Source organism: Cervus elaphus, chromosome 12 (genome assembly GCF_910594005.1).
Source record: "Cervus elaphus chromosome 12, mCerEla1.1, whole genome shotgun sequence".
Taxonomy (NCBI): Eukaryota; Metazoa; Chordata; class Mammalia; order Artiodactyla; family Cervidae; genus Cervus; species Cervus elaphus.
This window is the reverse complement of record NC_057826.1, coordinates 21,736,179-21,759,178: the sequence shown is the minus strand read 5'-3', so window position 1 is coordinate 21,759,178 and position 23,000 is coordinate 21,736,179. Positions and strand designations below refer to the sequence as shown.

Here is a 23,000-nt window from a genome sequence, read left to right as displayed (position 1 = left end):
CCACCTGCAGTGGAAATATTTTAAAGCACCGAGGGGCAGAGAAGCCAGCCAGAGTTTGTGTAAAAGCAGTGAAAACAGAAAGCAGGGACACATGCATGGGGAGGGCTGCATGTCTTCCTGCGGCAGAGTCTGAAGTCTGACACCTTTTGGGGAATAGTTAGTCGAAAACAAAGCAGGTGCCAGCTCATGAAGGATTCTGCTAGCTATGTTAAGAAATGTGAGCTGCAGGTACAAAGCCCCAGGGAGGCACTGAAAAGTTTCAAGCAGGGAACAGTGCAACCATATTTGGGCTATTAGATGGACCCTCTGGCTACATGTGAGTGATGGAGGGCAGTGAGGAGGGGGGAGCTGGGAGGAGGGGTCAAAGGCCGCTAGACATCATCTAGGTGAGAGCTGATGCAGGCACAACGATGTCTGCGTAGCAGAGCTCAAAGAAGGCGAACAGAAGAAGAAAACAGAATGAATGAAACTTGAATGCCAAAGGAAGAGCTGTCTAAGATTCCTGAATGAGGCTGAGAAGAACAAGATGAAGACTGCAGGAGCAAAAAGAGGTTTGCAAGGGCCAGGCGTGGTACACGGTATGGAAGCCTGGGGCACAAACGGGTGGAGATGCCCAGTGCAATTCAGGATTTAAGAGGAGGCTCCAAGGAGAAGGCTGGACCAACCCTAGTCCAGGACTCACTGGCATCAAGATGGAAGATAAAGTGAAGAAAGCAGCTAAGACTGCCCAGCGAGTAAGCCAAGGCTAGAATCTCAAGGACCTCCAACCCTTAAGGGATGGTGGAGGAAAGGTATTTATAAGAAAGTGGAGATAGGCACTGGAAAGAGAAGCTGTCCCTCCAGACATCTGGACATACAAATGCCAAACTGGGGGCTGGATAAGGAACTAGGATCACCTTGATAAAGGTGAAGAAGTAGCAGAGGAGCCAGCATTTGGAGATGGCCAGATGTGGTTGCTTTCCTGACCAAAGAATTCTAGCCTTGGAGGAGAAGAGACACCAGAGACCAACCTTCAGACCGCTCTTTATGCAAATGAGGATGCTGAGGCAGAAAGGCAGTGACTTGTCCAAGGACACACAGATGGTCAGGAGCAGAGCCAAGCCCAAACTCAGTCTCGGGGTCCAAAATCACACGCCATCTCCCACTTTTTCAAAAGCTAACCCCAACCAAAGATGGGGCAGAAGCAGAGGTGTTGGGGCAGCATTCCCAAAATGGCAGAACCCAGTGGGCAGTGTCTGATCCTGGACCACGGTGACCCCGCCCGTCTGGCATCACCTTTGCCCTGGCACTCCCAAGACCAGTGGTCCAGCTCACCTGAGATGACCTCCAGCAGTAGCATCAGCTTCAGGCCGTCCCGGAAGTCCTCCTCGATGTTCTCGATCTGTGTTCCTGCCTTCCGGAGGTGGGAGTTGCACCATGCTGTAAACGTCTGCAGGAAGGAAAGAAGAGCAAGAGGTCAGTCTCTCCCACAAGTCACAAGGTCTCTGAGGCGCTCACGAGCGCCTCACTGTGTCCCCGGGACCCGGCTGCCTCATGTCATTTTCCCGGTTGTTTTGTGCGAGGTGCCCCGTGGGTTGGTATTGTCATCCTTGTTGGTTAAGACATCTGACGGGGTCAAAGAGGGCAAGAAATCCACTCAGGAGAGACCCAAAAACCTTGCAACATCATTCTCCTTCACCTCAATCAATCTTCACACAATCTCCTTCACCTCATCGCAGGGCAATAGCTAAGGGGTCACCCTGCAGGGCCAGCAGCCCGGGTGGGCACAGTGGGATGGACAAAGCAGCACCCTCCTTTTAAAGTCCACTCTCCCGACCTTCTTCCAAAACCATTATCCCCACTTACATTTAGAAGTGGTATGATTCTATTCTTGGCAGTTTACCTCTTAGATTTTAAAGCTTAGTATCGATCTTCACAGTTACAAGGTGGAGTATCCCAGAGGTAAAATATTAAGCCTCATTAACACCTTAGGGTAAATAAATTTATTAAATCCTTGCCCACCTGACAGCTAGCTAATGGAGAGCATTAATCAGGTTTACTGGGGGCAGAGTCCAGAGGAACAGTGTCCGGATAAAGAGAGAGAAAGGTAAGTACCCCATGGTGTATATGTGTATACTGGGGGTGGGAGGTGGAGGCACCTTAAACTGCAAAAGCATGAGCAAGAATTTTTAAATAGGACTGTAAGGAGACTAAATGAAAGATCATCATCATTGTAATTTTCTAATCTGTGGGGAAAGAACAGCAACTTTGAAGCTTCTGTATTCTGTCTTAACCAGATGATCAGGCAGGTCACCAACTGAGCTGTCCCAGGCCAAAAGCACCTCCTGGTGGCTCACTCAAGGAACAGGGTGACTCTACAAATATAAGAAATAAAAAGTGTGAGCTTCAGTTTCACTCACCCATCCAAACAAAGCCTGGGCAAGTGCCTCTCCCCAGCTCACAAACAGAGAGAAGAGCGCTCCTGCTTTAGGTCCAAACTATTCCTTGCCGACTCAAGACTTCTCTGCACCAAATGGTACTGCCAATTACATAGGGGCTCAAGAGCCAACATTCAGTCACCCCCAGCAGGGCCAGCCAGGTCTCTCCCCACCCACGCTGCCAAGTGGCAATGGTGAGAGTGAGCTATTCATCAAAACAGCAGCATCCACGCTAGAAATACTCCTCCTCTTCAGAAAGGTCACCAGACCCCCACCACCAGTTCCTCTTGCCCTGGGGAGCCCCAAGATGAACTGGCAAAAATGGGCAGGAGGAGGGCAGGATGCCACACCAGTGAGGACCGGGGAGAAGAAATGGCTGAGCAGGTTTATAAGCAAGAATTGAAGAGCCTGGAGCAAGAGGAGACAGCAGTCACACAAGGAGGGGAGAGGAGGCTGTGTTATGACATTCCCCCAACACTGGGCCTCATTCTTTTTGTGTGTTTGTTTTTTTTTTTATTTATTTATGGCTCTGCTAGGTCTTTGCTGCTGTGCATGGACTTTCTCTAGTTGTGATGAGGGGGGCTACTCCCTAGTTGAGGGGTGTGGGCTTCTCACTGCCAGCTCTAGGGCACACAGGCTTTAGTAGTTGTAGCATGCGGGCTCAGTAGTTGTGGCACGTGGGACTTAGTTGCCTCGAGGCAAGTAAGATCTTCTGATTCCGAGACCAGGGATCGAACTCAAGTCTCCTGCACTGGCAGGTGGATTCTTATCCACTGGACCACCAGGAAAGTCCAAGCCTCATTCTTAAATCATATTTCACTAGGCACTTAGCAACACAGGATACTCTTTTCTCCCTGCAAACACATCTCCACTCTGTAGGCAAGCCCACTCCCATGATAGGCAAGAGGGATGTGTGGGCTGTCCCAGAGTTTGATGAACCTGACACATAGACTGAAGGTGGGCAGGAGACGCACACTGACCCCTCAGCCTGGAGTGTCCTCTATCAGGCTTGGCCAACTCACTCTCTTCTTCTAAGACTGGGCTAAGAGATCACCTCCTCCAGAAAGACTTCCGGATAGCCACCCACCACATGGGGCGATGTGTCAGCCCTTGACACCCTGCATCTCCTGCATCATTGCTCTAATCCTACTGCAAGGTGGCCACTGGTCAGCTTCACACCTGGACTCAAGTGTTCACCCTAGAGTCTCAGCGCACAGAGTCACAGATGCAGCACTGAGCAAAATAACAAAAATCCTTGCTCTGTGCAACAGACACTCTGGTGGATGTAAAAATGAGACGACTGAGTGAAGGAGCAAGTAAGGAACCGACACAAAGTGAGAGGATCCAGGAAGGTCCAACCACACCTGAGAGGTATCAGGGCAAGGGACTGACAGCTCTCAGGGACCCCCAGGAACCCTCTGGCTCAGAGGAAAGAAGATACAGCAGGACAGGAAAGAGTAGTTACAGGACGTTCCTGGTGGTCCAGCGGCTAAGACTCCACACTCCCAATGCAGGGGCCCCAGGTTCAATCCCTGGTTGGGGAACTAGATCCCACATGCTGCAATGAAGATCAAAGATCCTGCAACTAAGACTTAGCACAGTCAAATAAATAATTTTAATAAAGGAAAAAAAAAAAAGAAAGAGTATTCACTGGGTCCCCTTCCTCTCGTGCTGGCATTGCAAACCTAGGAGGGAATGGGAGGCTACTCAGTTTTTCTTTTCATTTTGCCGTAAATTTTTTGATGCAAAAAAAAAAATTAAAGAATTTTAAAATCTTTACAATAAGTATAATTTTGTTTGTGGTTCCTTGTTCTCTTCCAGCTGTCATGAGTCCATATATGCACTTCTGCCTGGGTGTCACCATACTCTACGTTGACGAGGGTGGGTCATTTACCACCATTTAGCATTTCCACCAGAGAAGGCAACGGCACCCCAATCCAGTACTCTTGCCTGGAGAATCCCATTGGCGGAGGAGCCTGGTAGGCTGCAGACCATGGGGTCGCTAAGAGTTGGACACGACTGAGCTACTTCACTTTCACTTTTCACTTTCACACACTGGAGAAGGAAATGGCAACCCACTCCAGTGTTCTTGCCTGGAGAATCCTGGAGACGGGGGAGTCTGGTGGGCTGCCGTCTATGGGGTCGCACAGAGTCGGACATGACTGAAGTGACTTAGCAGCAGCAGCATTTCCACAGTACCTTCCCCTCATCTCCCTCCCAGGCCCACCCTCAGCTTCTGCCTGGGGTTTTCTGCTGACTTGGCAAGAAGTAGATCACCCCAGCAGCTCAGAGTTTCAGGTCCAGTGGTGCCGGGGTCCTGGTGGGAATCGCCAGCACCCTCACAGTTAGGGGGACCATGAAATCTCACTGTTTACCACCCAGTTGTAGAGAGGGGATGGGGTGAGAGGAAGGGGAAAGAGATAAAAAGATACCGCTTTTGCAAGGGGAAAAATGCTGTTGAAAGCAGCCAGCCCCATTTCCTGGAGAAGCCAGTCCCGGAGGCCTGAAGGCTGAGACGCACCTGTGTTTGCCCAGACTCCCTCCCACAAAGGCCTGCCTCTGAGGCCGCGGGGGGGCCACACTTGGCTAAGACAGCAAGGCCCCGTCCTGACCCAAATAGGGTGACTGCCAGGAAGGGGCCTCTGAGCGCCTCCCCAACAAGCAGCACCCACCTCGAAGCTTGGGCCACAGAGGAAACAGTAACTCAGTGATCAAGAATGTGCACTTGGGGGGAACCAGATATGGTTTAGCACTCAGATCCACTCTTTACCAGCAGTGTGAGCTGCAGACTCGCCTCCCTAAATCTCAGGTGCCTTAGCTGCAAAATAGGGGTAGTGTCGGCACTTTATAAATACCAGGCGGATTAACTGGAAAACATCTACAAAGTGCTTGCCACTTAGAACATGCTCAATAAATGATTAGAGGAAGGAGAAAACTAGCTCTTCCAGAACCTCCCTGGGGGACAGGCCTTGGAGGACTCAGCCCTGTGTGCCCCCAGCCCACACCCTCCTCCCTCCTCCAGCCACCCAGCTCGGTCCTGGGTTCCACCCGAGCAAGTGATGTACCGTATCCACAAGATGACACCTTGTGTCTGAGAACTCTTTTATTGAACTGGCCCCGATGTGTTATGGGAAGAGGGCTAAAAGTGCACTGTGGGGGCAGAAAGCCTATGACTTTGACCGTGGCCTTGTGGATCCCCCAGCAGGGGAGGCTGACGGGGCCCCAGGAGAGGAGACAACAGTCAGGAGCGAGGTCCTCCCTGCACACCGCACAGACACTCTCCTCTGGCACGGGCAGGCCCTGGTCCCGAAGCCCCAGCTCCCGCCTGATGACAGAGGGAGGCACCCAGCCCTGGGCAGGAGGAAAAGCCACCAGCCACAGGGGACGCCCATGCTAGAGACCCTGGCCCCACGGCCTCCAGCCCAGATGCCCCGGCGTGGCAGGCAGGGCTGCCCCAGTAGGGTTACAATCCAGCCTGACTTCAAATAAACGCAGATGGCATCTTGCTGCCTCACCCCCAACCAGGCCCTGCCCCATCCGAGCTTCCCCTTGCTCCAAGAGCTCTGTCAGGGGGTCCATGCTTTGTCTCGGACAAAGGAGATAGGAGCTGATAGGCTCTACCCGGACCTGCTTTGCTGTAGAATGAGTTCGGGTGTGCGGACAGGTCTTAGGGAAAGGGCCTGGGCTTCATGCTGGAAGGGCGGCCGGAGATACAGTGGGGCTCACTCCCTTCTCATCCTTCACCCACCTCCACTGCACTGCACAGCCTCGGAGGACGCTGGACAGAGAGGGAGGGGCTGGCAGAGGACCCCTGCTCAGCTTCTCACTGACCTGGAAGCATCTGCCCACGTGTAATCTGGCATGAAGGGGATTTGAGGAGACAAAGAGAGTAACTATCCAGCCCTGTAGCTCAAGGTTGCAAACGGTCCTGGCCCAGCTCCAACAGGGGGTGGGGGAGTACGGGACACCGGAGCTGAGTCAAGACCATGGAGATGATGAAGAGAGAAGCAACTCTGTCTACACCCTCTGTGGATCTCACAATCCTGCTTTCACACGAGATCCTCTAAGGGCTTTCCATTACATCTTTAACAAGTATCCTGTCCATACATCTCCTTTTTTGCGGCGGGGCGGGGGTGGGGGGGTGGCGGGGGGCCGAGTCATGTGGCTGGTGGGATTTTAATTCCTCGATTAGAGATCAAACCCAGGCCCCTGGCAATGAAAGCACAGAGTCCTAACCACTGGACTACCAGGACATTTCCTATATTTCCTTAAAATGTACTGAAAAGGCAAATGGCTTTTGAGAACATGCTTTCCCTACTTCCCAGTTCAGATGCACTAGCATGTGACTTTAGCCCCACAGGCCTTTTGGAGCCTCAGTTTTCACATCTGTAAATGGGGGACAATAGCATCTACCAGACAGAACTGCAATGAAGATTAAACAATACAGTGTATCTTACCACACACACACAAAAAAAAAATCAGGAAAAGCTAATATTAACATATTAAGTTGTTAATTTTTATTAATTATGATAACATAATATTAATACTAATGTGGTTTGAAATAAATTAAGTATGCACGTAGTAGTCACTAACCATCATTACTGACTAAATTTTAGATTCTAAAAGGTGTCTGAATAATCACACCCAGCTGGGATCTGGGGTACAGAGGATTACCCCATAAGCATGAGTCAGAGGCTGAGCGTTTGAAGTCAAGTGGTATTTAGGGTCATGACCTTGGTGGGAGGAGGGAAACACAAGGAATAAAACACAAGATGCTGAGCACAGGAAGGTCACAGGATTTGCTTAAGATCGCTCCACAGAGGGAATCTCTGAAGGGACTCCACTCTTTCATTGCTGAGTGCATGGGTTCAATCTCTGGTTGGGAAACTAAGATCCCATAAGCCACTCAGTGCAGCCAAAATTTTTTTTTTTAAGTTGAAAATAAAAATCACTCCACAGAGCAGGAATCCAAGAGACTGGAAGGATTCAATCACCCTGAAGAAGACAAGATAAACCCCAGCTCATCCATGTCTAGCCAGGTGATAACCTCAGGCAAACGGCTCTGCCTCAAGGCACTTGTCTGTAAAATGGAGTAATAACAGCATGGGGTTGGTGGAGAATTTCCTGAGACAATCCTCTTAAAACACTGAAAAGAAGGTCTGGAACACAGGGGCTGCTCCATAATTACCTCTCATTACTGTTACCACAATAATTAGAGATAATTATTACAAGTTCATGCTATTCAACACATGTCATCAAAGAACGTTAGAGCTGGAAGAAATGCTTGGCACATCAGAGCCAAACCCTCACTTTACAAATGGGGCACGTGGACCAGAGAGGGTGAGTGATTTTTCCTAAGCCACACAGCTGGGGAATGTTCACAACCTGGCCTCCTGACTCCCAGCCCCACATACTTTCTGCTCCACCACGACAATGGGGATTTCAGGTGCAGGTGTGGGTGGGGTGCTGGAAGGGAACAGCAGAACCAAGGGCAGACAGGTGAACTGAATCTGTGGCATGTCACGGGAAACTGGTCACTGTGAAGTGAAAACACCACCCAGAGAGACTCCGGTCAGCACTGGCAGAGAGAGTCTTGAGTTGATGGACCATCAGTAGAGCTGGCGTGAGGTGGGCTACCTCTCTGGGGGCAGCATGATGGAGAGTCCTGAGGCAGGCAGCTGCTTGTTCAGAGATGGAAGAACATCCTGGATGGTGAGCAGATCAGAAACATGTCTTTGAGGAGAACTCTGAGAACTAGGGCTCCCTGACCAGGAAGAGAGAAGAGTGGACTCAGGGGCTCATCCAAATTTGAAAGACCCTCCTATGGACAAGCAAATAAACATGTTGGGTGTAGCCCTGGGCAGGCAGCTATGGTGAGGAACATGTATTCTACAGCAAGACTGAGCTAGTTTTAATCCCACCTCTGACCCTGAATAACCTTGGGCAAATGACTTTAATTCTCCAACCCTCAACCTCCACATCTGTAAAATGGGTATAATAATAGAATATGCCTAAAAGGGTGCTGTGGATCAGTGTGGCAACACACAGCAAGTGCTAAGCACAATCACCCACACATAAGGCTCGATAAATGGGAGCTACTGTTTCTAGAATGAAGGACAGGGAGACTAGAGTTCAATGTAATAAAGGACCGACCAAGCATGGATGCGTTACCCAACAAAGACATGTGCTTGGTGAGGGTGCTGAGAGAGGACTCAACCAAGCACCCCCTCATAGCTGAGCTAAGTAGGTCCCTTATAATACTGATTCTTCAAGAGTGCAAAGCAGCCCTTGAAAAGTTGCTTCAGAGATGTGTTTGAAGAGTTCAACTGGACCAAGGATCACAGCTTCAATGTCTAAGCGGAGTTTCTCAAGCTCAAAACCATTGATATTTTGGGTCGACTACTACTTTGTTCAGGGTTTGGGGCCTGTCTCATGCATCATGGGATGTTTAGCAGCATTCCTAGACCTTCCCACTACATGCATGTAACATCCCTCACCTCAAGCTGTGATAATCAAAAAATACCCCCTGGCTGAGAATCTAGTCTAGAGGAAATAGACACATATGCCACTAATAATAATAACAGCAGCATCTAACATCTGTTGAGCACTCACTCTGTGCTGGATCCCCTTCTGCAGGCTTTAGCCCTTTTAACTCAATCTTCATGACAACATTATGAGGCAGGTGCTATTACTCTCCTCATTTTACAGATGAGGAGACCAAGGCACAAAGAGGTTTCATAAAAGAGCACAATGGGCAAGCGTAAGAAAAGTGGGACTGGGGAGACCTCGCCTCCATGTGCACTCAAGGATTTTTCTTGAAACAAAGGCTCTCTTGGGCTCTCTCTTGGGTTTCTATCTACTCAGGAGAGCAACATGGGCACAAAGAATTGGTTGCAAGATGGTAAGTGGCAATCAGAACACAGCCTCAGTACCGGGGCAGGCGTGGTGAGGGGACAGGAGGCTTCCCTCCTTGGCTCCACAAGGGAAGGGTCCTCAGGTGGCAGACCTCGCGTGAAGAGGAGCCAGAAATCTGGACTTTTATATTTTTTAACGCTAGGACAATATAAAAGTAAGACATTCCACAGACCCCTCAAAAGATACAGGCAGGCTAAATCTGGATGAAGACTGACAGGGTCCCTGGTTCCACCGTGGGAAAACGTGAAACCTTTCTAAGTCTCCTGACAACAGAGTTACCACACGTGTTAACACATGTGCTCAGCAGACAGCTGTGCCCAGCAGGGTTAGCATTCCTCGCAGACCACTGCCGGCATCAGCCACCTGGGAATCTGGAATCAAAAACTCAAGGTCCATCCTATGAGAGGCCACAGGGGCTCTTCTCATTTGGGCTTGATCAAGGACCCACACCTGTCACCAGGCACAATAACAGATGTGTCCCACACACTCATGTACACACACCACCAAGCTGTGTGAACTCAAACCAAGGCACCAATCGTCATTTATAACATCTGCAAAAGGAACTTTCTGCTAATTCCCATTAAAGGGTAGGTACAGTGGCAAAGCCACAACACGTCACAGTGGGCAGGCTGATGGGGGCACATCTCTGGTGGCAGGAAACTCACCAAGGGGAGCTAAAATGGGCAAGACTCTGAGCCCAATGCTGGGATGCTCTCCTGGGTAAATATCACTCAAGAAAGAGGAGGGCCGTGGGGACAAAAACATCCTTGCCAGCATTACATAAGAGGAAAAAAATTAGAAATAGCCCCAAATTCTATTAATAAAATATTAGTTAAGTAAATTATGGTTTATCCACTTAATGGAACATTAGATGGCCAAAATGATGGGTTCTGAAACTATATATTACGGGAAAAGGCTGACATGTAATTAACAAAAAAGCAGGATACAAAACTGTATGCACCACAGGCTTAAAACTATGCGAGCGATCACATGAATGAGAAAAAACGATGGAAACGAAAATCCCAACGCCAGCAGGGCTCGTGCTCCTGTAGCTGAATTGCCGACACCTTTTCTTTTTCCTTGCCCATCCGTCTGCAAATGTGGTTGGCGGTCCCCGTCTCCTCCCTGGCCTTCTGCCTGCCAGCACTCACTCCCCTCAGTCCAGGCCGTCCACTCCTGGCTGACCTCTGCACTGGTCCTGCGGCAGGGTAAACAAGATACCCCACCTGCAGCCAAATGAGACTGGCTCATCGAGTGGGAGACAGCAGGACCACCTCACCGGCCGCCAGGCCCCAGACTCACGTGCTGACCACACCTCTCCCGGGCATATCCTCCCGCTCCCCTGGGATCCTGACACTCGACACCAGCCCCCGGTTCACTCCAGGGGAGTTACTGTTCCAGGCACAGAGGTTAGGAAACCTGCACTCTGCCCTGGTTCAGCCAGGCATGAGTGTGACCTCGTATACATCACCTCAACCCTTTCCACCTATGTAACCTCAGAAGCATCCCTCAGACCCTGCAGGTCGGAGCCCGGCAACTTGTCCCATCGTAACACGCAAGCGTAAAAACCACAGGAGAGCATGCCGGACGCCTTCTGTTCCCGTGTAAGGCTGATCACAATGGATGGGCTCTGCTCCGCGTCAGAGAGGCCAATGCAGTCGAGTCCATGGGGGCAGATTCACCTCAGTGACCCAACGCATGATCAGTGTTTCGCTCTCAAGATTGCCCACCCCTCACAACAAGACACCTGTTATTAGTTTACTGGATAGTCCCTAAAAGCTTTCTGCCAGAATGTCCCTGAAAGGACACAGAAGGACCTGCCTGGCACAGAAGCTGCCTCCAGGGAGGGGAGGCAGGAGGGAGGCTCCTGACATGGGAGGGTGTGGCATTTGCTTTTCACAGAACACTCTTTTGTTTCCTTTGAATTTTATACCGTGTGCAGTCATCTGTTTGTTTTCTTTAAACTATGCAAATATAAGAAAAGCTTGTCTGGAAGTGTGTACATTTATCTGGTAAGTCAGACCTCTGGGATGGCACAGAGGGAGTTTCTCTAGGAGGACGTGGAGTGGCAGTCGGCTGGGGTCAGTGTTCCTGAATGATCAGAGAGAAAACACACACTTCCAAATAAAAAAAGAATTGATAAATGAAAAATTAGTCCACCTATTTAAAAGAATTAGTGAATAAAATATAGAGAAAGGGTTGTGAAAAACTCTAACGTGCCTTATCAGTGTACAATATTATAAGGAACATCATAATTGGGGGCCAGGACATGAAGATAAAGCAGCAATCATGCCCGCATGTCCACCTCAATAGTCAGACAGCAAACTGTCAGGAAATTAAGAGGAGAAACCCCTGGCCCAGCAGCCCAGAAAAGCCCAAACAAGCTGGCTTCTCATTGGATGGTTTTCCCCTCTCTGGAGGAGGGCACCAGGACCCTGGTCTAGGCTCTAGGGCACATCACCTGAGATAACCAGTTCAGCAGCCGCCTAACCCACCGCACCCCTCTGGGTGGGGGCCCTGCCACGGCTGCCAGGCAGAGCCCACCTCCTCTGCCACTCCTGGCCGCCATGTTCAAGCATCAGGCCAGGGCACCTTGAGAACTCAGGGCCGAGGTCTCTGCAGCATCTGCTGGCCCCGGGGGAGGTCACTGGGGACCAGCCAGGGAAGAGTTCTCTCTCCCTCTGACCCCCACATATGGCCAGTCTGGCCAGGGCATGGGCACTGGGTGGGCTGTCCAAGCAAAGGCCTGCCAGCAGTGATCTCAATGCCCAGTATTCTGGTAACATAAACAGGAGTATCTGGTTAACTTATCAAGGGCTGGACGCCAGCCTTTCAAAGCAAGCTGTCAGCTGCTTCACTCACAGATGAAAAGCAGAGTCCCCAAGAACATCTCCACCCAGATCTGTTTACTTTCTACCCACCTGGGAGTGGTGCTGAACCACCAGGCGGTTTCCTCTGCTCTGAGAGGGCACCTCCCTACCCGCTTTCCCCTGGAGGCGGGTGAATGCTGGGGTACCGGAAATTCAGAGACAGGTGGCTGGAGGCTCCCAACGGAGCTGGACTCTGTAACTGGACTGAGCCAGGTCTCCACCTACACCTTTCATTAGCTGTGTCTCTCTGGACAAAATTCTCAGTCCCAGCCTCAGGCTGCCCATCTGTAAGATGGGTATAACAAGACCTATGACAGCCTAGCACGGCATGAAAAAGGACCACATTAGATCTTCTGTACTTAAAGACAGTCTGGTGCTCTGTTCGCAACAGACGCTTTAAAAAATGTTAAACCAGTCGGCCTTTGTCCCTCAGTGGCTGTGTGTCTTTAATGAACCGGTCGTGGCCTCAGTTGCTTTGTCTGACATATGGGGATACAGAACATCACGACGTGCAGGCCTGTTGTCAGGTGAGGGCCATAGAGACAGAAGAGCCAGGCGTGAGGACAGGACAGGAGCCCCATCAGTGTCTGCTCCCTACAGCTCTCGTTTCCCATTCCCTTTCTATTTAATCAAAGTTAATCATTCACAGAGCTCTACAAGTCAGGAAGAAAGACGTCTGTAATCTCTCTCCTGCTAATGAGGAAACCCTGAGACCAGCCTCTGGCCAGGGTGAGGAGAACAGGAGGCAGAGGAGCAGGAACCTGCATTTCTGGTTTATGTCCACCTGCAGCCCATTCGGGGAGACACACCAGCAGATGACCGGAGGGTGGACAAGGCCACAAGGCCACAGCACAGGGGGCCAAATGGCTCATTCTAGGAGGTGATCTGACCTAATAACTGTGTCCTGGTTGGAGAGAGGAGAGCTCCCAGCCCCTCCCAGTGTTCCAGGCCCCTCTTCCCGCCAAGGCCCCCGGAAGAGAGCCCAGGGCCTTCCTGCAGGTGCCGGCTGAACCTGAGGCTGCTGAGAAATTTCAGGGCCATTTTAAGTAATTAGCGTGTGATCCCAGTGAAGCAACAAGGGCTTCCCTCTCAGCTCCCGGCCAACGAATGTCAGCTGCCCCCACCAGTCCACTGCCATCCACAGCTGGCCTCTCCCAGGAGGAAAGAGACTCAGCAATGGTCCAGCCACCGGCAGGCTCTGTCACTACCGGCTCTGAGATCCTGGACTCGCGGAGCCTCAGTCTCCACATCAGGAAGACAAAGACCCCCCCCCCCCAAAATAAAAGCTTATTCTGTGCAGCTGTTCTAAAAGAGGGTTGTGTGAGCTAACACAGAAGGCTTAGCCCAGTGTCTGACGCAGACTAAGTGCTCTCTGGATGTTAAAAAAACAAAAATGTATCTACAAGAGGCAGACATAGAGTAGTGGTAGCTTAGGGCTGGGGATCGGTGATAGCTAAGGGGGATGGGGTTTCTTTTAGAGGTGATGAAAATGATCTAAAATTGACTGCAGTAATGGTTGCACATATCTGAATATGCTAAAAAAATTACATTGTACATTTTAAATGGGTGAATTGTATGGTATGTGAATTATATATATCAGTAAAACTATTCTTTTTAATGAAAATATTCCAAGACCCCACTAAGTCTTTTAAAAACCCATTTGGCCCACTGGCAAGAAACCAGTCTCAAAGGCAGGCCCCAGACCCTCACCTTCCCTAGGTATTGAAGTAACTGAGGCCAAGATTCCAAGGGAGGAGGCCTGGGCTCGTCTTGGGCCCACGTGCAGCACTTGGGCCAGGCCTGAGCTGTGGGCTTTAGGCGCCACTGGTCTTGTTGCTGCTTCCCCAGAGAGTGGTGACTCTGAAGAGCAGGTCACACTCCAGGGTACCCGCTTAGCCATGAAAGGGCTGTTGGCTCTTCCTGGGCACACTTCACATCAGCTGGGGAGCCCAAGTGGAGAACAGCCTGCTCCCCACTGCCAAGCCAAGGGTGGGCCGGCCTGGGACACCTCCCCCACGTCTGGAGTCCGAGTCTGGCCCTTGCGGGTCTGACAGCACACAAGCCACGTGGGCTGCAACTCACAGGAATGGTCTGCACATTCCTTCCCCAAAGAAGGAAAAGCCATTCACATGTGAGGTCATTTGGTTTTCCTGGCACGAGGCTGAGAGCCACGGGCCACTCAATTCCATAGAGAACTTCCCCACATGACAAGGATCAGGCCCTGCCTGGTATTCATAAAATATGGGAATCTGTGGTCTGGCCACCTCAAGTATCTAAGCTGACTCCTCTGTGTGGTTGAGCTGTGACTCTCAACTTTATAGCCTAAAGCCTTGATGGTCGCATCCGTGCAATGGGAATAATCAATCCACCCTGTCCTAGGGTTGTGATAAGAGTTAAACAGCACAGTATCGGACTGATGGTGTAACATCAGTTACTGATGTAACATACAGTACAGTTAGCTTCCCCTCTCTCACCAGCGTCATTTCTACTGAGTGTGCTAGCTTTGCTGACTGGGAAAAAGGATTCTGCCCGGGCTCCAAGCCCCCCATGGGGGAGCCTCTGGAGAGGCCAAACCACTTATTACAAATTTGCAGAAAAGAAAGAGACACTGCTTGGATCAAGCAGTTTCCCAAGTCTCTTCTCTGTGTCCCTGAATAACCTGCTGGACTGGAGCTTCTGTTCTGGCCTGTCCCACAGTCCCCGCCCCGGGACCCCTACCCTCTCGAGGCATCTCCTTTGGCACAGGGTCAGGAACTCTGACCTCCAGAGGCGGGGGCATCAGCTCTATGCAATGCTTTCAGGGACTTGGGAGGTGTTCCTAGAGACCCCAGACCCAATAGAGATAGCCACTGCACCTCTTCTAGTGAGCAGGAAACCCCCGAAGAGAGGCCAAGGCCCAAAGCCTGAGCTTACACTGATCGGCCCAATGACACAAGAGCAAGGCAGAAAACAAATAAAAACGTGGAGCAGAGTAGCTCCATGTGGTGGTTCTCAAACTTGAACATGCATTAGAGTCACCTGGAGGGCTCGCTAGAACAGATTTACAGATCCCTCCAGACTTCTGCTTCCATAGTTAACGGACAGGTAGAGAAAAACTGCATTTCCCACAACATTCCACCTGGTTGCTGATGCTGCTGGCCTGGAGACCACACTAAGGACCATGCGCTTCATGCTTAAGAGGATGCATTTGGGGGCAGAAGACCTGGATTTGATCTGGGTCTGCCACTTACTAACGCTGAGACCTGAGCAAATTCTTGCCCTTTTTGAGCCTCAGTCTTTCTCCCTGGGCTGTTAAGGGGTTTCCATGAGCTAACATTTGCAAAAAGCTTGTGTGAGTTTACTGAGTCACTCAGTCGTGTCCGTCTCTTTGAGACCCTACAGACTGCAGCCCACCAGGCTCCTCCGCCCATGGGATTCTCAGGGCAAGAGTACTAGAGTGAGTTGCCATGCCCTCCTCCAGGGGATCTTCCCGACCCAGGGACAGAACCCGTATCTCTTGTGCCTCCTACACTGGCAGGCAGATTCTTTACCACTGTGCACTTGGGAAGCCCTTGCAAAAACCCTAGCACATGGTAAGTTGTTAGTAATATCTAGAGTTCCCTATTTAAATACAAGAAATAAAAGACAGATCTCACAGAAAGGAGTGAGATAACAGAAAATGCTCAGGATCCATGGAATTGCCTGTGTGTTCTAGATGGTCACCTGGACCATCCAAGGGTTACAGAGGTTGCCCAGGTGCCCGGTGTGTGCCTGAGCCTGGGCCAGCACGCACCAGCCAGCACTGTGCCCCAGTAATCCCCGGCCCCAGGCTCCTTGACCCAATCAAGGACATATGATCAGTAAAACAAGCTCAGCCCAGAACCCACACCAATGCTACAATGCCGCCCACACCTCCCTCCCGAGGGACCACCACATGCCCTCACACCAAAAGCAAGTAGAAACAGCCTCCCAAGAGGAAGTTCAAAGCTCCAGGGAACCCAGAGCCTTCAGGGTACCAGAGATGCCCGAAGCAGAAAGCAGGTGGCAGGGGGCACAAGCTTAGAACCCAGCAGCTGCGCAAGCATCGCAAACCACAAGGAACCACGGCAGGGACTGCACCCTGGGTGGGGGTGGGGAGGATGAAGAACGAACAGACTGTCTATAAACCGCCACTCCCTGGGGAGTCGGGGCTTTCTGCAATCACTCCATGCCGAAGGGGAAGTTTCTGCTTTCAGGAACACTGAATGCAGGAAGGGAACAGGACTTGGCACTTTAAGAATTCCTCCTCAGTTGCAGATAAAACAATAATTCACCCTTTACCCCCAAGAGACTGGCAAACAATTACAGAGGTGATTACCCCAAATACCACTGTTGTCGAGGAATCTGGGAGCCCTCGTGCCTGGCTGGAAGGGTGGGCTGTGCAACCAGGCTGGAGAGCAAGCCACTGCTGCATTATGCGCTGCAACACATACCTGCCCACAATCCACCCAGGAAATCTCTCAAAGAAATTCTCACGCAGCGAACACTGGGGTCCTTGGGAGAACACGCATCGTTCTGTCATCTGCGTTGGCAGGGGAGGGGTGGGGGACTAACGGCATGACCATCGCAGGGAGACTTTAAGGTAAAACATGATAGATATGCAATGGCCTTGCATGGATGGACCCGCAAGTGGTCCATGAATCGAGGGGCCTAATGAAGTCAATCTCTTCACCTGATGTCCCGGAAAATAAAGTTTCTCCCAAAATACAGACACAGCACATTATAAAGCGGTGCGTGCATGCATGCGAAGTCACTTTAGTTGTGTCTGACTCCTTGCAACCCCATGGACTGTGGCCCACCAGGTTCCTTTGTCCATGGGATTCTCCAGGCAAGAATTACTGGAGTGGGTTGCCATGCCCTGCTCCAGGGGATCTTCCTGACCCAGGGAGCAAACTTACATCTCTTATGTCTCTTGCATTGGCAAGAGGGCTCTTTACCACTAGTACCACCTGGCAAGACCCTCCATAAAGCAGCACAGAAACCCCCAAACCCCTCTAATTAAATCATGGGCAACTTGTGGTCCGTGAAAAACGCCACCCAGGTCTAGGTGGACGTAGCCCAGAGCCATCCCCATCCTCCCAGTCTCCACTGAGACCCAGCCGTGACCCGGCACGTGGGCAGTCCAGCACAGCAGACTTGCTGGCCAGGTAGCTGGTCAACACCTCAGCATGGCCAGCCCGGCTCGAGGGACAGGGCAGCAGGGGGATCGGGAACAGAGAGGGGAGACTGAGGAGCCGAAATGTCTGTGGAAACTTCCACATCTCTGGAAGGATGGGAAGAAGAGCAGCTGTAGGCAGATCTGGCCAGGCCCACCCAACCGACTGCTGGGAGGAGGCGGGACGCGGGGCTTCTGTCTGTGGGTGTGTGCACAGCCTCCAGGGAGCTGGGAGATCCACACCCACTGTGTCTCCCAGCTCCGGACTTCAGCTCAGAAAATGTGCAGGGCATGAGAAAGGCAGCCTCCCCCAAACCTTGTTCCGGAGGAAAGGACAGCTTAAGCCCTCAAATTCAAGGAGAGGATGATGGAGGCAGAGTGGACCTCTGGGAGCCCCTAGAGGAGGGGAGGAGAAAGGGAATAAGGTCTCAGGAGTTGCTCAAAGATATGGACTATTATTACCACTCAGTGAGGCATGGGCTATCTCAGCAAATCTGCTCAACAACCCCGTGCTAGGGGAGAAAAGTGAGGGTCAGCGGCATTCAACAACCTTCCCTGTCACACAGCTAGTGAGAGGCAGCGCTGAGATCTGAACTGGGCTCCGTAGGATGCCAGTGCCTGAGCCTCTTCCATTCTGCGGGGGACTGAGGCCCTTCCGAGTTCTCTGCTCAGGGTGGAGAACAATGAGGACCCAGCCAGCACCAGTCTCAGGGCTGCCGAGAACCACACGAGCATGTATACGGCTGTCCCCAGGCAGTCCCCGGGCCCGTCCCGGGGAGGGCAGCCCAGGACCCTGGATGAGAATCACGCCAGCGCGCACATCCAGCCGCGAGAGCAGGTCCTGGATCTCGGCTCCCTAGAGATGCAGAATGGGCCGGGCAGCTCTTTCTCCTAGGTCTCAGTTTTGGGGAGGTGGGAAGAGGGTTTGAACTCTTGTCACTTTTGGCTTCCTGAACACAAAGCCCATTGAGAAAGGCCATGAATAATTATAGGGGCAGCCAAGTCAGGGGATGTGTATGCCAGGGTGTGGGCAACCGGCTTGTTTAGGCTTGGATCGGCCCAATGTCAGCAGCCTCCCTCAAGGCAGGCCCTTGCAGTGCTCCTGAACCATCCAGGCCCCAGGCTCCCTCTGCCAGTCAGCTGGAGCCAGTTTCATTCATTCACCCATCCATTCACTCACTCATTCAATAAATTCTCACTGAGCACTATCAGGAACTGGGGGTCCCACTATAGACCAAGTAAAGACACAGTCCCTAAATCAAAGAGACTCTGGTCTAAGGATGACAAGTGTTAATCAAAGACTCATATAAATGAATATATATTTGCAAACTGAGCTTCAATGTATAGAGAAAAAGTTATAGAAGATACGAGGCTAAAATGAGCCCTTAAGTCCAGGGGTTCCCCAGTGGCTCAGCAGTAAAGATACCACCTGCAATGCAGGAGACATGGGTTGGATCCCTGGGTCGGGAAGATCTCCTGGAGGAGGAAATGGCTACCCACTCCAGTATTCTGGCCTGGGAAATACCATGAACAGGAGAGCCTGGAGGGCTACAGTCCATGGGGTCGCAGGAGTCAGACATGGCTGAGCAACTAAACAACACAACAACCTGGTCCAGGGTGTGTGTGTGTGTCTGTCTGTCTGTCTGTGTGTCTCTGACCACTGCTCTGAGGAAGTAAGTGAATTTTTAAAGCTGAGGAATTTTAATTAGATGAAGAGACTGTAAATGTGGAGGAGGACCATAAAGTTTATCAGCAAAACCAGGGCACTTGAAAGCAAAGGGAGGGGCTGTTAATAATTACATCCAGACAACAGGTGCAAACGGAGATGCATGGTACCCAGTGCATGTGTGGGGTCAGGGATGGCCAGGGAGGTGGTGTTGCCCAAGCAGGGGAAAGAAAATATCAGAGGCCCCAGGGGGAAGGGACGAAGGCTGCTGAAGCCACTGGGAAATGGACACGCGGACTGATGCAGGAAGAGAGGAGCAGGGAGCCAGGAGCCAGCAGACCGCAGGAGCATGGAGCTCCCCAGGACGCTGGATGGGTGTCTCCTGAGAACAAGGGAGAGGTTTTATTTGATTTCAGCTGAGGGTTGTGCTTAGTCACTCAGTCTGTCTGACTCTTGCGGCCCCATAGACTGTAGCCTGCCAAGTTCTATGGGATTCTCCAGGCAAGAGTACTGGAGTGGGTTGCCATTTCCTTCTCCAGGGGATCTTCCCGACCCAGGAATCGAACCCAGGTCTCCTGCATTGCAGGCAGATTCTTTACCAACTGAGCTACGAGGGAAGGGTAGGGTAAGGTACAGGAATCAGGTCCTAGTTTATACATACTTATACTTACATTTTAGAAAGAGACACCTAACCACAGTATGAAGAACAGATGAGAAGAGGGCCAGAATGGCAGGAGAGACCAGTCAGGGGACCATGGCAAGAAAGGTCCAGGCAAGAGGCAAAGGTGACTTAGACCAGGGTGGTGGTGGCAGGGACAGAGAAGTCGGTGGGTATGAGAGATATATCTCAGGGAGAGAGCGAGGGAGGAAAGGAGGGCTCAGAGGTCACACCAAGGTTTTGGATCCAAGCCAAGAGAGGAAGGCGGAATGGGAGAAAGTGCCAGACATCCACAGCACTCACCACGGTCCACCATCCTCAGCCTGACAGTCTAACCTGAAGTCAGCACAGAAGGACTTCAGAGAGCAGGCTGCCCTCTGCAGCCCAGTTCCCCAAGTGCTCCATCAGTACAAGACAGTCAGCCCTCAGTACTGCCACCCTATGAGGCTGGTGCTGTCATTCATCCCATTCTACAGAGGAGAAAACTCAGACAGAGATGCTCGCAAGGTCACATCAAACAGCCAGTCAGAGGAGTGCACAGCTCATGCTTCTGACCCAGGCTCGCTCAGCGTGGCCCTCCTCCCTCCCGCTCCTCCCGCCGGCCCAGCAGCAGGTCACATGCACCAGCCCGGGCAGGGCTCCTCCTCTCTTGTTGCCCATAGCGCACCTCACTGCAGCCCAATCTGGACTGCCCTCGGGGGTGAGTCCAGGCAGAGGCAGTTCCCGAAGGGTCCCCTGACCCCCATCCAGGTAGAGGTAACCCTGCTGTGCAGTCAGGGTGGGCCACCCCACCCTGGAACACCTTAAAAGAGCAATTCCAATGCCTCCCGCCACACCCCCCTTCCCCAAACCTCTCCACCGACACAGGGAGAAAAATCAACCTGAAATCATCATTAGGAGGTTCTCAGGGGGAACCTGGAAGGGGACGTGGTACACAGACGACCTAAATCAGTTTCCCTTCAATGGACACCAGGCCAACCCCGGGAATAAGGAAGAAGGGAGGCCGTGGGCCCCTGCATCTGGCATGGCCAGCTGACCTTGGCCAAGTCCATTCCTCTCTCCCACACACTCTGACTTCTCCATCTGAGCAGGGGAGCCAGCCCTGCCTGTGCTTCTAGAAGGCTTTCCAGACCTAATCATAAAAAGGGGGAAGGGAGAGAGATGGAGACCTACCTGCCCAGGACTCTGCCAATGGCCCTGGGAAGATCCCACTTTGGGCCAAGTAAAGACACAGCCCCTAAGTCAAGGAGACTTTAGTCTAAGAAGGATGACAAATGTTAATCAAAGACTCATATAAATAAATATATATTTGCAAACTAAACTTCAGTGCATACAGAAAAATTTATGGAAGATCTGAGGCTAAAATGGGCCCCTAAGTCCAGGGACCTCCCTAGTGGCTCAGCAGTAAAGAATCTGACTGCAATGCAGGAGACACAGGTTTGATCCCTGGGCCCAGAAGAACTCCTGGAGAAGGAAATGGCAACCCACTCCAATATTCTGGCCTGGAAAATGCCATGAACAGGAGAGCCTGGCGGGCTACAGTCCATGGGGTCACAAGAGTCAGACACGACTGAGTAACTAAACAACTTGATCCAGGGTGTGTGTATGTGTGTGTCTTATTTGGGCCCTGCCCACCTGGCCCCGGCCACCCCTAAACTCCTCACACCTGCTGACTCCCAGCGGCCCTGGGACAAAGCCCTTGCTCGTCAAGCTCACCTCGGCCCTGGTTTTCAAGAAGGCACACCTGGGAAGTGTCCTAGCGTGCCTACCACCTGTTTCCTGTGCTGGCCTCTGCAGGCTTCCCTCAAGGGGGTCAGAAGGCGCCACGGGTCTCCCTGCCAACACTGCAGCCATGTTACTCACCTCCTTCCAGTTGCCCCGTTTTTCTCCATCCCCCACCTTTTCCATGCTTTACTAGAATGTTTGCAGGCACAATGGACACACAGCACCGGGAGATCTGAGTTCTAATTCTGGTTCCACCACCAGGGAACAAGCCATCTGTTCAGACCACCACCACCTCTGACCCTTCCACTCCACCGTCTCACCTGTAAAGCCCCCCTCACCTTACGTGGGGCCTTACTGCCTCAGACCTGCCCCAGAGGGCTCTTGTGAAGAACAAGCGATACAACCACTGGGAAAGCAATCTGAGGGAGGTGAGGTTTCCCAAGTTGGCTGAATCATACAATATGATGAAAATATAGACCCCACCCCGACAACTGCCATTCTGGTTCAGGAATTCTGGGGTAAGAATCGGTATTTTAACAAGTAACAAGTACTCCACTAGAATCAGACCTGTTGGGGCAACTCTGGGCTCTGAAAACACCCCGGAAGTCTTTATCGCCTTGCCTTCTGGGCAGAGTTTGTGTAAGTGCTCCCCGGCTCCAGGCACACTTACAAAATAACAACCCCTGCTTAGAGAGCCCACCAGGTGCAGGACGCCATCATCTCATCTAGTCCTGGCCGTGATCCTGCAAGCGAGATCGCCTTCTTTCTACAGATGAGAAAACCGCGGCTCAGAGGGAGGACACAGGCTAGTAAGACAGCAGAGCTCCCCTCCAGCCCCGAACTGGCAGCTCCAAAGGCTGTTCTCAGTACCCGAAAACCTCTGCAGGATGGACTTTCCTGCAGGGAGGAGCAGAAAGGAGCCAGCAGCCCCAAGCTGGACTCGCTCTCCTGTTCCCTCCCCAGAGCCTGGACAGGACCTGTGCACAGGTGGTCCCAAGCATCCTATCCTGCGGAGAAAGGCGCATTCTACTGCATGGAGACAGAGGCTGCTGCCTCCTATGCCCACATGTGAGGGAGACAGGATCCTGGAGCCTGCGGTCTACAAAGGCAGGTCGCTTGGTCATGTCTGACTCTTGTGGCCCCACGGAACAGAGCCTGCCAGGCTCCTGTGTCCATGGGATTCTCCAGGTAAGAATACTGGAGTGGATTGCCACGCCCTCCTCCAGGGGATCTTCCCAACCCAGTGATCCAACCTGCATCTCTTACATTGCCTGCATTGGCAGGCAGGTTCTTTACCACTAGCACCACCTCGGAAGTCCACAAAGGTAGGTAGGACCCACGTAGGAAACAATCGGGACAGGGGACAGGGGACAGGGCAGAGGCACTTCTGAGCCAGAACTCCTGGTGCTGGAGAGAAGGGCTCCCAGAAGGTTTAACAGGATAGGGTGCCAAGATCAGAAGACATATCACATCTGGAATGAAGCCCAAGGTACCCTGGACTCCTCCTTCCCCACAACACACAATCAGCAAGCAGCAACCAGCTGCATGGAGAGTTTCACACAACTCCGGACTCCGT

General features: G+C 51.8%; 1 protein-coding gene across 3 annotated transcripts in view; it reads right to left on the bottom strand.

Moving 5' to 3' along the window:
• ACTN1 (actinin alpha 1) overlaps positions 1 to 23,000 on the bottom strand; it is a 97,246-nt gene that overhangs the window by 42,181 nt on the left and 32,065 nt on the right. For all 3 annotated transcript variants that reach the window (XM_043921060.1, XM_043921061.1, XM_043921062.1), the window contains exon 2: positions 1,315 to 1,429. In XM_043921060.1, the coding sequence (XP_043776995.1) occupies positions 1,315 to 1,429 (115 nt within the window). The remainder of the gene's footprint in view (positions 1 to 1,314; positions 1,430 to 23,000) is intronic.